Genomic DNA, 16,882 nt, shown 5'->3' with positions numbered 1-16,882 from the left:
TGAAGTAGTTACATCAGGATTTTTGCTACCTTAAGTGGATGATAAACTGGTACCTGTGCTAGACGGAGGGTGTTTGATGACAGACTAGAAGCTTTTAGTATCTAGATAGGTTCTTGAAGTGGAAGCTGGGAGTATAGCTGCGTTGTTAGACTGCCTTCTGAGGGCATCGTGGGAGAAGTGAGAATTCTTCTGAATTGATGTCCCTGAATTGCACTCTTAAAAGTGCACTCACCAGTCACTCAAAGCATCTAGCATATCAAATGTGCATTTGTTCAACTGATAACATCGTAACGGTGAAGAACAGGAATCTGCTTCTGCTCCAGCTGTGGGTTTGTGCATTTGGAAAAGTGAAAGTGCACTGGGAACGCTTCTCATTACTTACTGCACTTGCTGATTGCAAGAACTGTAAAAGCCACTTCTTAAAAGTGTCCTGCACCTTAAGAGGGAGAGGTTTTGCATATCAAGCAGTGGTAACCTGAAGTCTCCCACTGCAGCTTGTTTTGAGTCTATCAGGCAATTCTATAATGATATCTAGTCCCTTACAAGTTGTTTCTGTGTAAATGTTGTTTAGAATACATAAATACATTAATTATATTCAAAAACTTATAGAAAGTATTGCTTCTGTTAACCCCAAATACAAAAGCTGCCTCCCTGGAACAAGTGTCTATGTAAGGGATTAAGGGGGATGCTATTATAAATATACATTTAATTCTTACTTCCCAAACTATTTTGTTTCAGTGGGTTCCCATTATTAATTTATGTCTAACCATTTCCTCACATAGGCTTGCTTACGGTGGCCACAGCAGGGACTGGGGAGGAAGAGGGACTTTGTTCCACTCACAGAGCATCTCTGGAAGGGGTTTCATGCATCTTGGACAAAAGTTTCCACTCCGCATGCCTGGTGGACTGCACTGGTTAACCCAGAGGGGCAGGAGGGACAGGGCAGGGCGCACTCCCTTGTGTTGCAGTTCTCGTGGTCCTGTGAGTTATTTCACTGCCTTCAATCTATGTGTGCAGATCCCTTAGTGTCAGCCTATTTATTTCATTTAAATCAAAGAGTGAAAGTTAACCCAGACAGTTGATCCCAAAGCAACAGCCCACTGCTTTCCCTGAGCATGGAAGTAACAGAGTTGCAAATGTTAGGCCAAACCATTGCAGTCTATAAATAAAATCAGGGCTCCGGAGGGGGGTCCTGTTCTGTTTAGTAAGCTGACTAAAGCTTTGACATTAGAAAAAGGCAGTTTCCAAACAGGAACAGGACAGAAATAACAACAGAAAAGAACATATTTAGATCCTCTAATTAACATATAACGGATAGAGGAGGGTAATGGTGGGAGACAGGCAGGATCCAAGAGAAGGTATTTGTGGATATCAGCAAACATTTCTCTTCCCATTCCCTTCACCAACAAAGTGGCTGCTCTGGAGACAAAGAGAACAAGAAGAAGGGATCTAAAGGAGCTCACAGGGCTTAGGGTTGTTAAACAGCAGAGTTATGCCTATGAACAGGAGACCAAAAGAAAAGCCAACCATATAAAAGTGTTAGAATGAAAACAAAGATTCCTTGTGCTCAGCCCCATCTATTCCTGGAAATAAGCTTGTTTCAGACCACGTGAATTGAATCTTCATTATCAAGAGTTAAATTTTAGTAGGTTTCTAGCATAATGGATGACAGCTGTAAAGCTGCCAGTGAAATTGAGGGTTTTTTTTGCTCTGCTAACAGAAACTCAGTCCAAGATTTAAGATCTACATAGCTGGCTGAATCACATTTGATGTTTGCCGTTCTGCAATACATGTGAACGGGTCCTATGCATCGCTGTGTTGTTTTTATTGAGTCAAAGCACTGAGCGAGGGTTTTCTATTTCATGCTCCATTCATACCTTGCTGCACAGATTGCATGATGCATGCTACCCACTGATGCCCTTTGGTTTTCCTTTTGGAAAGATTTTGAAGCTAGCAACAAAATAATAATTAACAGATCTTTACTTCTATAATTTCTGCATACACCTATTGCAGCTCAGGTGCCTTTCATATGGTTATCTGGGTTTAATCAAGATCCAAATCTGGCCTGAAAGGCAATTTCTTGGCTATCTCTGCAAGTTTCATCAAAAGTCCTGTAGCAGTAAACCAATGATGGGATGTGCCAGGCATATGCAAAAGGTGTGCTAAGTGACTGTAGATTTTTGACTTCATCTGAAACTAAATTGAAGCAAGAACCAGCCTACAGTGAGTGAAGTCCACAATCTGCATTGGTAAGAGTGGTATTGTGGAGTAATCCCATGCGATATTGGAGCGTTTGCCCTGGTGTCATGAAGAACAGAATTTCCTTTAATTTCTGCTTGTGTTAATATAAGCACAGAGTAACTCTTTAATAGAGGTGCCATACTGTACTTGTCCCATCAGGCACAGGACTACTGTAAAGCAGTAACACTGGTGGGGTAGGCAATACAAAAATGATAATCACTGTTGCCTAATGCTTGCAGCTATTTCCACATTCTGAACATCAAAAGCGACAGAAACAAGTGTCTGACCTTTTCACTCCCATTACCCTGATGCTGCTGCATTCAAGACTTTTCCCCTTGGGTCAGGTCAGAGCAATCCAACAGTTTTCTAACTCAGAAGAGATGTATGTTATCACAAGAAAACAAAATTGCAGTCAAATTGTGGCAATATTTCACTACTTACAGTCCTAAAAATGTAAGAGTTTGAGCAGGAACTGTGTGAAGGCTTTACTCCACTTACTGGATGTGATGTGACTGGTGAAAAACAACAGTTCCACTGAAATTAACATAATTTTACTACCATATACCAGAAATAAAAATATTGTATATTTTTTTATATCCATCATAAATTGTTTTTTAGCCATGGAAGAAAAATGAGGTTTTCTTTTCATATTAAGTACAAAGAACATGCTGCATTCATGAGGAAGGAAGCAAGAGTGAAATCAGGCTAAACTGCACAAAGAAAATCTGAGAATGAAACAGCAGAAATGCTCCAGCTCTAGTCCTAAAACATTGCTTGAGATATGCATTCACTACAGGGACATTTTGCTGACTGGTTTGCAATCTTGTGTTTCTCTTGGTTTCAGGATATTTCTGTTGTGTTCTATTAGATCTTGTTATCCTTTTTTAGTCTAATCGCACTTCATTAAATATGGCATTCTGAGTATCTTTTGAGATATAGAACTTGACAGATAAAAGGGATCTGTTGCAGTTTAGCTGATTGAATATTTTAAAATTTCAGGCTCACGAATTTACACTGCATTTTCCTGGATGAAAGGTGGGTAGCTTATTTTGGTTAAATGAGGTTTTACTAGTAACAGTAATCACTTTTGGAACTGCTGTTTTTCATAAGTAATTCAGTTACATTAGGGCGTGGTTTTTGCAATACTCTCTGTGGTTTATTAATTAAACTAATGATAAAAAATGATAACACACAGATGTACAAACCCACATTCATGTGTTGTTTTATTGGTGCATTACAACATTACATTTCCTTCACATTGAGAAAGCATGAGATTAAAATGCATTGATCCACAAAAAATGCCTTCCCTACACTGACTTTGCACTGGTAATTACAGCATCTACATATCCCTCCATAAGTTTTACTTAATTATGTCTTTGATATTTTTAATTACATTTTAATCAAAGCTTTTACATAGCCTGTTTTATGACTTTTAATTTAATTATTCCCATTAAAAATGTTATTCTTTACTGCTTTGCAAAGTTCTCCAATTACTCTTGCAACATAAGTATTTATGCTGTATTGCATCTCATATTCCAAATCTTTTAACCGTCCCTGTTCATTTCAGGGCTGTATAAGCATTCCCAATCCCAAAGTAAATCACTTAGTTGTATCAAAAGCCATTAAAATACTGGGAATGTGAACAGCACAGTTAGGAGGCCCCACTCACTTTTGAGAATAAGCCAGATCTATATAAAAACATGCAAAATGCACTATGCACTGGTATTAAACTTCTGATTTTGATTTAAGATTTTATTATTTTTTAACATTTGCATATAACCTGGAAGACTAGGGTTCCTGCTGAAAGAAAAAGCTAATGGCAAAGCCCTATACAACGTAAAGATGACACCCTTACTCTAGGGCTTTATTTTAACCCTCAGATATGAAGTAATAGAAAATGGTATCTCTGTTATAGAATTCCATAGGATGGTTTAAAAACTTCATAGAAAGATAAACCTCCACTGAACTGTGTGGATTTCTACAATAAGACCTCAATTACACTAGAGAAGTGTTCTGTCAAATCCAATGCAAATGTTATGCCAGCACAATTTTCTTTCACATATGCTAGGATCATGACCTAGCACATATAGACAGCAAGATGTTTGGCTGTCTCTATTCTAGAGCTCAGAATACTATAACTGTCAGTAAAAAATCCTGCCTGTAACTGACACAGTCAAACTGGCATCAGTTTTACAAGTAAATCAGGCCTAATATCTACTGAACCCTACTGGGTTCATGCCTATTACAATCTGTTCCTTAACATCATTTCCTATTTACAGTTATTTCCAAATATCATATGTCTATACATAGTATGGTTGCATTCTCAAGTACACAATTATTACAGTTTTTTAAAAGGGACTCTAATTTATGTGTTTTCTATAAAAATTCAAGTGTTGCCAATCAGGAAATAGCTCTTCTCAAAAAAATCTACAAAGCTTACCTTTGACAAAAGTAAATGACAAGCGTTACATAAAGACATTGAGCTGTTTGAATCACAAAATGCCTACAAGGCCAACACATATTCCAACAGGAACACATAAATTATAATTATGGCAGCAGTCTCCTCCAGTCTAAAGCACCATAAAAGTAGTTGTTGGTCAATACTATCTTGCTTTAACCAGCAGCCCCTGCTAAGGAACATTCAACTGCCGAGACGCGGTCTAGAACATCTACCTGTATTTTCACAGGATACCTAAGAAAAGAGATTCTGGAATCTGACATTCTGCCATCCAAAGTTACATCATTTCACAGGAATGTGATGTATACTGCATAGTGCATATGTAACAGAACTGGATCCTAACAATAATAAATTAACTAAAGTTGTTTGGTCATACACTTAGTAATCTCTGTACCAACACCATTTTGATTGAGGTGAGTTTCAATTCAGGTACCAAGCCAACCTTTGCAAACACCATGCACAAGAACATGAAGAGCTGAGAATATGGAATGGTTTGACTGGAACATCATTTCCAGCATTCCTCTGGATATACTACAGAGCTGGAAACCCCCATAAGCATTCATAGTGGTGCACCAAAGTCACAAATGAAAATCTTTGCATTTCTTCAGATCACCAATGCTACAGTGAGTCACCACACAAGAATGAGCATGGTACATTGAGATTCACAAAAAAAAGATGTTTCTTTATCTTCAAACTTTTAGGATTTTTAACAATTAGTTTTAAATACTTCAGCTTGTTGACTGTGTTCTTTACTCTCATTTTGTTTTGATAGTATTTACTGCAAGAGCTCTCGAAAATGTCAAATGATATAATACCAAGTTTTTGATCCATTCTACAAACATACATTTTATCACAAGCTGATAATTTTAAGAGTGTGGAATTTCTTGAATGGCAGCATCATTCTGAAGAACTACTAATGTAACAATGCTTGGCTCTTGTAATTACTCGCACCTTTTGGCTGCTTGATCATTAGTAGCTCAGAATGACCTTGCCAAAACTTAATACAAAGTTCTTCCAGCATGTGGAGTTTATTATGTTAGAAGGCAACAAGATAAACAGAAGGATGATGCCCTAACTTATTAAATTACACAAAGAAATGTCTGGCTACAACAGACGCTGAACATCTGATGAAAAGTGCTGTGTGTACTCACCACTCACCAAAGTCAATGAGTGCTGAAGACGACCAGAACTTTCTAGGAGATACTCAGAACTTTAAAAAATCTGTTTCCAGATCTACCGTATCCTCAACTACATCTTAAAATTATTCTCCTGACCAATCTCCACATGGAATTGTTTTTAATGTTCTTTTCCCTTCCCCCAGATAATCTACCTGTTTGCAGTAGACTGAAAACAGACAATTCAGCAGTCAACACGAACTGAAAATTTAAATTTAAGTGTATAATGATACTATGGCATTAAAAATAAAATATTCAATTTTTCTTTATAAAAAGGAAAGAAATTAAAGAAAAAGTACAGATCATGTGTACAGTAGGAAACACCGTGTTAAGAGACCAGCTTGGAGAAAATGTGAGAAGGCTAAAAGTTCATTCTGCATTTCTCAAAGTCATACTGGACCTTCAGTTATTCCCTCTAGAGGCAGGCCAGTAGCATTATCTGCTGTAGGTCTCTCTTCTTTCTTCATAGAGTTCTGGTCTAGCAGGCTGACATAAGATTTATGACAAGCTGTATTACCCAAAGGAGGGTAGTGTTGTCTGTAGCAAATATAAGCAAAAATGAGGCCAATGATCCCTCCAACGAAAGCATCTAGACAAAGAAAGCAACAAAACCAGAAGCATGTTACCACAGAAAGGACAGCCGGTACTGAAAACTGTAAACAGAAATCTAAAACGTTAGATTGACCTGCAAGTGTTTAACCCAGAATCTGTGAACTGTGTATTTTCATGAACAATTTGAAGCCAAACACCACAAAAAAAAAAAAAAAAAAAAAAAAAAAAAAAATTCTTGCTATATTATACTGCTATATTATCCACACCCAAAACATTACAAACACTTCTTATACTAGTTGCTAAGTGGTTGCAGCAACACTTTTTTTAAAGAAAAAAAGTATATTCTTTCAGCCTTGGTATTTATCTTTACTTTTTTTTTTTTTTTTTTTTCATACAAGTGTTCCACTTATTTCATGAGCACACTAATATTCTCAGAGCTATAAACTTATATAGTGATCTAGGGACTTAAAAGCAGCCAATATATTCAGGATTCATAATGAAATATCCTAATGTTCACCAATATCAACACTAAGCTCCTGAATACTACATTTCCTAGGCAAACTGAAGGGACTTCATAAAATACCAATAATGTTAATGTTCTCAGCCCACTATATGGTTTTTTAATGTAAAAATTACTCTACTCCACCTTTCACCTACAGTATGCTGTCCTGGACATTATATTGATGGTCCTTGTTCATTCCCCACAGCATAGTTAAGACTCTATTATAAAGCCACCATAAATAATTTAACACAATTGGCTGACTCTGCTGAACATAAAAGACAAGGCCTGAACTTTGGCACTGCATACTGCAGAGTGAATGAGTCTCTCCCTTGAGATCACAGTTCTCTCAGCTAATGGCATGGGTCACCTGCAAGATAATGTCTGCCAGCATGGTTCTAGCTTGGGAAGAGTTATCTGAGTCTTCAGACCCATCCCTTTGAACTTCAGAGATAAAAATCTGAGCAGCTGTAAATGGACACAGTCAAAACCCTCTGGGGCTGTGTAGTTTCCTTCCATCATATTTAAAATACACCACAATAATCTTCCCCAGAGCACATGTTTCAGTAAATAAATGATTCTTACTCTTGGCAAGTAATAGTACACACTGTAAACACATCCAAAACTTGATTAAGCTGTATGTTGCCACTCATGTTCATTTGCACCCTTCTCTCTCTAAAAGAGACTCAAGCCAACCAGGTCTCCCACAGAGCAGCAGATCTGTAACTCTGCCGCCGGGCAAGGCAAGCACCTCCCGTTCAGCAGCTTTGTTTTGGGGGCTCTCAGTGCCCCTGCATGTGCTGAGCCCTGCTGCAAGGCAAGGCCTCTGCAGGAAGACAGGAGACTCCTTGAAGAAGATGTTTAGGCTAGTAGATGGTGATTAAGCTGCTATAGGAGAACAACAAGCTGCATGAACACACACACAAAAAAGAGTGAGAAAAAGCATGTAACAGGATGAGTCTTGCTCTGGTATGGAGCCAGCTGTATGAGATAAGAGTGCTTGTTGGGACAGAGGTACACTGTACTAAATTGAAACTACATAGAGGAACCAAAAAATGGGAAGCCAGGAGCATCAGTGCCACGAAAGTCTGCTATAGCATTCCATCACATTGTAACTTGTGATTTCAGTGGGAAAAAAAAAAAAAAAAAAAAAAAGCACTACAAAAAATAAAAAGCTAATTAAAAAAAAAATATATATATATATATATAGAAAAAGATATCTCTATGGCTCACCTTGCCAATGGTGTTTGTAATCACACATACGTGACAGAGCAATCATCATGGCACAGTAGAGAGGCAGAATAGCTGCACAAAGCCGCCAGCTCTTCCCCCGGCCATTTTCTGTGAAGCAATGCAACTTTCCAGCTAAGTAAAAGGTGGTAAAGCCAAGGCCTGAAAATGCAACTGAAAGAAAAAACAAATAATTGTAGTATTTTAGTATTTGGCATTATAGTACTTTGTCATTATTGTTCTACACTGTACTATCCCTTAAGATCTGGCAGCAGCATCCTTCTACTGAAGAGAAGTCTTGGGCTTTACAGGGTGATGTTAGGAGGCAAGCTGAGAAGTTGAGAAGGCCTGTCTGCAAAAACTGAGGGAGTTTCATAACTTGCATGGTGATCACATGTAACTATATAAATTATACTGTTATAATTTACTATTTTAAAATAATATATCACATACCCTAGGCAGAGGTATTTTTGCATTTTTTTTTTTTAATTAAACAATCATTGTACAAATCTTTATTTAAAAAAAAAAAAAAAAAAAATCACTACTTTGCAAGCTGAATGGGAAAAAAAATCTCCTATTGTGATGTGCAGATCCATGATGTGCATACGTTCTCCAGAGCAGTGGCATTATCTCTGTAGCAATGCAAGCAATCAGGCAAGTAAACAGTGCAAAGTAAATCCATTTCCTTCTCATATGTACTCAACATTCCCACAACCTGATATGTCTACAAATACCGTGGTACCTATAGATGTTCACCTTTCCAATAGCAATTGATTTTTTTTTTCCTTTAGAAATTCACATTTTTCTCCCAGGAGAGAAATTGGCTGCGGAAAGAATCACTGATTTTCTTTGCGCATTAAATTAAACATTTAGACGAATTTTTAGCTTGAGTCACAAAAGCCTTTTCACGCTTAACCTTCAGCATGTCTTTCCTGATTTGAGATCTATTCTAAAAACCTCAGGTTCAAAGCAGAAAAGGATTCAGTCAGTTTGTACTGCAATTGTATTACATTTAAATGATATTTTAGGTTCCATTAACCTGTTTCTTCAGAACATGTTGAACTGACAGCAATTACAGAACCCATATACCAAGTTTTTGTACTGAACTTTTTTCCTCTTGCAGCTGTTCACCTTCCAGATGAGATGCTGGGTGGCTTTTTTATTTTTCCTTTAAATGTGTGTGTGGTTTTTTTTTGTTTGTTTCTTTGTTTGTTTGTTTTTAGACTCTTTAATATGTTATATTACTGAAGGAAAGTTAGTACTGCTGCTGAACAGGTAGCTCTGGGAAATACAACAAACATCCACAAAGATCACACGGTTTTGCTGCTGACTGCAGAAATCAAAATAGAACATAAGGATTTAAAGCACAAATAGCAAAAATATAAATATATATCCAAGCACTTGAAATCCTTTTTCTGACTAACCTTTATACTTTTTACCTTTGTAATACCTAGCAACCTCTGTGAGAGGTAACAGGTCACTTCCATAGTACAAAATTCTGTGTTTCTGCTGCTGGTGAATGGAACAGTATAATTGCCCTCAGGGCTGGGTCAGACGTGCATCTTTTTTCTAATCTCCTGCTCAGGCTGTTCAAATGGCCTTGTCCTCATGTTCACAAATGCTAAATGTAATAAAGTAATCACCCTGCATTTTGCTGATCAATCTACGAGATGTACTATCTTAGCTGGCAGCACAATAGAGTGGTTTCATAAGTTTATGCTATACAGCTGTTTGAATGCAATTACTGAAGATTTGCATTTCATCTTCAAACACACAAATAAGTCACTTCTCTGGACTGGATATGGCAGAGCAAGACAGAATGTTAATTAGTCATCAAACCAATACACCAAATATTTTGTTTCCTAGCCACTCTTTCAATCAGGGTAGATTTAAATTAGTTAAAAAAATAAAATATAATAAAAGAAGAAATTATTCACACTGAGGGTGGTGAGGCCCTGGGATCTGTTGCCCAGAGAAGCTGTGGCTGCCCCATCCCTGAAGGTGTTCAAAGCCAGGCTGGATGGGGCTTTGGGCAATGTGGACTACTGGGAGGTGTCCCTGCCATAGCAGAAGGGGTGGAATGAGATGGTCTTTAAAGTTTCTTCCAACCCAGACCATTCTGTGACTCCATTCTTTGATTCTATTTCCAGGAAAGAACGTAAAAGTTTTTGTGGTTTAAAAATCATACAACCTACAACAGTTCATAAAGTAGAGGGCTTAAAGAAGCAGCTAAATATAGTATTGACTTTTCCAAATCTACTATTTAAACTGTTGAGTGTTATCTTTTAATACTAAGAAACCTTCATGGTATGGATATATATTGCACAATCCATAGTGTAGGTGTCCAGTACACACATATTTGTATTCAGAATTACTAGAATTTAACAGGCTATTCCAATGCAGAAAAGAAAGGGAATAACAAGACAAAACAGAACGGAACAAAAACAAGCAAACAACAAACAGAATTTGTGTTTCAGCCTGGACAACGTCTCCTATCAGAACAAAACCTTGTAAGAAAGATTTATGAGCTTTGCACAGAGCACAAGGAGAAAAACAGCACCTGAAATACACCTGTACATTAATGCCTCTGATATACAGAAAACCAGACTTCATCATGACTGAATCAATATTTGCATATTATGGGGAATGGAGAGAAAGCTTTTCTTTATGCACCTAGACTCACAAGTCCTTCTGCGTTATACATGTATATTTTGATCTAAACCTTACTTTCTAAACTGAGCTTTCATATTCATGATTCAAGCAAGGCAAAGCTGACCTGCAAAAGCAGTAAAATGAATATTATAACACAGCAGCATCCAGTAAAATAAAAATGCAGTGCATTATCTTTCAATGACCTAATTTAGTCCCTAGTTAACAAAAGACGTAAAAGAGAACTTTTTTGTCTTTGAAGATAACTTCTTCATTTGTTTTTGAAGTAGGGTTTTAAGCTGAGATCTTCCTTGATATTTAATTGCTTGTGAAAGATTCATCACTGTAGGACTGCCAGAAAAATGACTGGAGAGATCAGCACTTTAAGAATTTGTTCTAATGTAGCTCTTGTAGTAAGGCAAGATTCCTCTTTGGTATAAGACAAATTAATTTTTTAAAACACAAACATAACTACAATTGCATTGACATGAATTATTCTGAAATTGAACAGGAAAAGTGCACATATCATATAAAATATCTGCCGCAGATGGAATTGCTGACAGGAAACCATTCTCCACAATAATCTACATTACAAGCATGTAGTTTGCTGCAATGAATATTTTCAGGAGGTGAAACAGCATACAGGAATACTCTTAGCCAAGTAGCTTTGCACATCTTAATATTTTCATGATTTCTGGACTTGCTTAAGACTCTGTGGATGTTATTTATTCATTTATTCATGTTTAATTATAAATATCCCATTTGTGATCTTGGATGTAACTAGATATATTCCATAAAAAAATATATGGGTGTTCAACACAATGGCTATAACATACTAAAAGCAAAAGTGTAGAGAAAAGTATAGAGTAAAACCAATTTACATCTCTGGACAAAGTTCAGGAAGTGTTCAGCTTCAAAGAATATAAAAAGAAATCAATGTTTCAATTCAGGAACTTTGCCTTCTTTCTTTAGGTCTGTTCCATCCCATCCAGTCTAAATTACAACCTCCACAACTGCAGCTGTATTATCCTGATAGCAAAGGCCTACAATAAAGGGATCCTTTAATCAAATGCATGGTGGACAGCAGCAGCAGGTTTAGTTAAATGAGCTTTAGAGCAAACCTCGTGATATTTAAAATAAATATATAAATACATTTCCCCATCATTTTTTTTTCATTCTATTTTCAGAATCCACAGCATTTCCAGAAGGAGGTGCTCATGAATGAATAGAGAAGGTCAGCAGTATGTATTTACACTAGAAACTGAGGCAGCTCAGATGGTCGATATATTCCTCTAAACTGAAGGTCAGGAAGAAAAGAAACTCACATACGGTCCTAGAGGGGAACTTATCTCTAACAAAAGATGGAAATGTAACATAATGATGCTCTAGCTTGTAGCTATGAAACTAACAATCTGTAGAGCAGCTTTACATTGCAATATTGTAAGATTGGTTTTCCTCACCCTGCAGTGTGCACATCCAGAAGAGCTGCTTGACCCTATCTGTGTGTGTGGAGATAGCAGCAGAGAACATGGAATGAACAGCTAAATGCTCTGGGAGGTGGCAGCATCCAATGCAAAGGTAACTAATTATTCTGAAACAACTCAAATCCTATGCACTTCATGTATGTTGCTTATTTGGGTGATAACTACATTTTGAAGATGTGGTCATTCAATAACATTAAGAAAAACAATTCAGTCTTCAATAATCCCTGGATTGTAGGTGATATTTACACTGAAGAAATGGTCAATCAGTAGAATGTATTTGAGCATCCTTTGATTTTTTTTTTCCTTCACATTCTAGACTCCATAGCTCACTGTATCACAGAGAAAATGCAAACACAAGTATACACACATCACATGTCCTACTATATTAGATATGTCTTTTCAAATTGCCTAATGTTATAATATAATTAAAGTTATACTTCTGCATAGAACAGATTCCAAAGAATCAGCAAAGCAATGTTCCTCATCTATACAAATACTCTTACCAAGTTGGCTTCTTCCTAAATCACAAGAAAACAACAATTTGTTTATATAAATAAAGCATGGAGCTAAATAAAATAAAGGCCCAGCACTTTTTGGGGACATTGACACAAATGGAAATGAGAAAAACAGTCTAAGTTTAAAATACTGTTAACTTAAGGCAGATATAATAAAAATTCCAGATAGAAATATCTAATTAATTTTCAGTGTTCAAAGAGGAGGAAGGAATGATTCAAAAATGAGCCTTTTTGCTCAATCAGTGTAGTTAACACAAATCAAAGTCCTGACATTACAAGTTGTACACAGGGAAACCTCTCCTCTGAGACAAGCCACATGATCTCCCAGGGCTTGGTGAAACACTGTAGATTTTGTGAACATACTGTGCAAATATTCTATATTCTGTCTTTCATTATCAGAGAGAGAACACAGTCCCAAAAAACTTTGCAACTAAGGATACAGATGCAAAGAGACAAGGTGGGAGCTCAGGAAACAGAAGGGATTTGATCAGTCAAAGACAAAACTTGGCAATGATACATGCAGATACTTCACAAAACAAAACAAAACAAAACAACAAAAAAAAAAAAAAAAAAAAAAAAAAAAAAAAAAAAAAAAAAAAACAGACCCTGGTATGCCTTCTGCCCAAGGAGCTCATGATCTAAGCCTTTATTTTGCAACTGGATCAAAGCATGCCAAATTTTGCACCATGCAAAGCTTGGTGCAAAGTGGGTGATGGCAGTCTCTAAGGTACCGGGTCCAACCCCTGCAGATATGATGAGCAGTTTGTCAGTAACCAGTAGAAGGGTGAAAACAAGCAATTGAACAGGTTTTTAGATCCAACTGACTGGCTGTAGCCTCCTGTATGAAGACAACATAATGTTGCTTTGACCTTTATGTCCTAATAGTTTAGGAAGTACCAACTTAAAGAGCACCTTTTACTCATTTTGTGTAGGTGGGCTGTCTGGAACTGCAACTGGAAGGCACCTTAATGGCCCTTGAAGCTTCTTCTCAGCATTATCTTTATTGGAATATATAAAACCTTGTTAGAATCAGCCTTTCAGATTGTTTCTTTCACTTTCTTTTAGAAAAAAATAGTTCAGAGAAGAAATAAAGAAAATTATAGCATCTAGGGACACAGCAGACCCCGTTCCAATATCTTATTCTCTCCAGAGGAGGGATCTAGCTGGGTTTTAAAAGCCATCTGTATGGACCAAACCAATTACTGAGTTAAAATGCATAAAGTGAGAAACAGTGAACAAGAACCTGATCTAAAGCCCCCTAAATAAATTATTCATTAAAAATGTAATTGCCTTTGTGGGTGTTTTCTGGAAATTAAAGTACCTCAGGAGGATCTTCACCTTCACCACAAATGGATGCTTTGCTAAGCACACAATACATGCCTTCCTTACACTAAGCAGTTTCTGAACTGAAAAAAAATATATAAAAATCTTCAACTCATTTAAGTGGCAACAAATTATGAAACTGTAGAACAACTCTTACAAATGGCCTATGTAACAACAATCAGAGAAAATGATCCATCTCTGTGTCTGTAATGCCTTATACTTGCAATGATTACTGTATATTTTTCAAATGCAAACACATGCTATTCATCACTGGAATTGCACAGCAGCCTACTGCAATTTTAGCTGGGGTAACTGGTGAATGTTTTCAGTTTCACACTGCTCAAAGACTGAAATATTTATCTTTCCTGAAGGAAAACGTATGATACCAAATGACTGCATAAATTTTAATGCTGAAATTCAATTCAAAGAGGATTTTATAGGAGTACAATTCCCAGAGAACATTTTGAGTTTATTATCATTTGCAATATATATATATATATATATATATATATATTTCCAACTGGGATAGTCAATCACCTTTCCTGTGGCTTAGCTTTATTAATTTGTTTTTACAAATAACAAAGAAACACAGTTCAGCAGAAGCAACATGAAAAGCACATCACACAATACAAATGTATTCAAGGACCTGGGAAACAAAAAGAAGATATTGGAGACAGAGACATATTACAAGAAAGATAGACCTATACTATCTGAGAGGCAAGTAACTGGAGTACTAGTCACTAGGGTCATTGGGTTGCTGTTGTAGGACACTCACAACAAATTCTTATGAACCTGTTTTTTTCTTTCTTTCCCCTGACAGTTTATTTACATGTGCTTTTCAAGATACTTCATTACACCTGAAATATCTAAAGTGGTCTCAGGGTGTACATTACTGCTGTGAAAAAATGGCAAAGTTGTTCTGAATTGTTCAGTTAATGATGCCAAAAAGTCCTAAAGGTGGACCTGCTGCATGGCCTGTGTTGCCAATTCTGTCGACAGAAACATTGAACAAATCTGCTTTCTCTGACAACACAGTAAAACAAAGCCTAAAATGTCTCAGATTCTGGATTTACTTTGAAAAGAAAGTGGTCAACACTTAGGCACTAACCAAAGCAGCCTTAGCATTAATGTAAACTGCAACAAACCACCTTGTAAATGCAGCCCTGATCATACAACTGTGTCAGACTAGAAGACAGCTCTGAAAGGCACGGTTTTTACTCTTTACTCACTGCCAAGATCTCTGTGTCTCAATCACGTTTGGTGAAACTATGACCCACTAATGAATTTGTATCAGATTTAAACCTAGACAGAATGACATTTGGCATGTGACACTGCTCTAGTGTGACCCCTGGATAATGCATTTTTCTCCTTCCAGGCATAAGGAGTACCATGTGTTGACTGAATAGCTTTGTTAGATCAGAACTGCATTCCCTTATGAAATAAAGTCCTGAAAATTCCCTTATGAAATAAAGGGTTGGAAACTTTACCTCTAACTTCTTCAAGCAAAAAAGTAAAAATAAAAAATGTTAAAACTGAGGTAAGAGTTGCCAGATTAGTTCAAACAAGTCAGTACTAATTAAAGAGCTACTACCTTGAAAATTATCAAATCTAGAAGATAATTTTCTCTATCTGCTACACTTGAGCAGTACCTAGACACAAGCTTTAGATCACCAACTATCTAAATCTAGCACAAATTATTGTCACCAGGGGTTTATGAGGCAACTAAGTACATAATAAATTGTCAAGGACACTTTCTTCTTTACAGCTCAACACCAGAATATACCAGATCTCACACACTGAACTGGGGTAACTTCTTGCCTCCTACTTTGCCACACATAAACCATCAACAGTGTCCTTGTAAAGGGATCACATCCTGCTCAACTACTTATCATCCCATTTATTATGCCAGGCATTTTTATCAATCTCTCAGGGACATACAGATTAGCATATGAAATAGAGTCAAACACATTTTGAAGAGTACTTTGATGGACAGAAACTTTTTATAGAAAAGGATTGGAGTGTTTCTGCCAAAGACACAAAGCAGCACAGTAGGGAGCATCAGGGAGTTTACTGGATTATAAAAGTGTTTGTTTGTTTGTTTTTATTCAAGAAAAATAGACAGTCTTCTGGAAGTATGTCTGAGATATAACATAATCTGAATCTCAAATAGACTAGCAGGAGTTGATTTATTAGTAGGGCTGGAGAACTAAGCTTTACAGAGTTCATCTCACAAGCCCCTCATGAATTCAAACAGCCTTTGTTATTGAGTGCTGAGAGGTAAATATGTCAGAGAAGAGGTAAAAACCTTAAAACACAAACATTCCTGAGTATGCTTAGAGTTTGAACTAAGAAGCCAATAAACCCTACAGGAGACATTTTTTCTTGCATATCTAAGACATTCATTCCTTATTTCCCTGGATTCTTCTTTAAGTGGATGAAATATTTCAAAGAGACGTTGCTATACCGTTGTTAATTAAGAGATTTATCTTGAAAATAGGGGAGTTGCAGCAATTACTGCCAAAAACCTGTGGCTTGCAGATCATCTGTTACTTTAAATGTTCACCCTTAACTAAAGGAAATATGATTATCCTCCATGAAATTTCTAGCTAAAGATAATTAACAGTTCAAATTTAGATACCCAACTATAATTACATGTACTGCAGTAATATTTGACATAAATTATCATAGAATAGCAAACAATTCTATTGAAATTCAATAATTTCTTCATTCTGAAGTACATAAATCATTTTAATCTC

At 36.6% G+C, this 16,882-nt stretch overlaps 1 protein-coding gene across 5 annotated transcripts in view; it reads right to left on the bottom strand.

Annotated features, from left to right (window-relative positions):
• Positions 1-3,439: 3,439 nt before the first annotated feature.
• PLPP4 (phospholipid phosphatase 4) overlaps positions 3,440-16,882 on the bottom strand; it is a 58,421-nt gene continuing 44,978 nt past the window's right edge. For all 5 annotated transcript variants that reach the window (XM_084526255.1, XM_084526253.1, XM_084526252.1 and 2 more), the window contains exons 6-7: positions 8,159-8,329; positions 3,440-6,463 (exon numbers count right to left, since the gene is read on the bottom strand). In XM_084526255.1, coding sequence (XP_084382381.1) covers positions 6,264-6,463; positions 8,159-8,329 — 371 coding nt within the window. In that variant the 3' untranslated portion in view covers positions 3,440-6,263. The remainder of the gene's footprint in view (positions 6,464-8,158; positions 8,330-16,882) is intronic.

The sequence above is a fragment of the Aythya ferina genome (genome assembly GCF_964211825.1).
Source record: "Aythya ferina genome assembly, chromosome: 7".
Classification (NCBI taxonomy): domain Eukaryota; kingdom Metazoa; phylum Chordata; class Aves; order Anseriformes; family Anatidae; genus Aythya; species Aythya ferina.
This window is presented reverse-complemented; position numbering and strand designations above follow the sequence as displayed.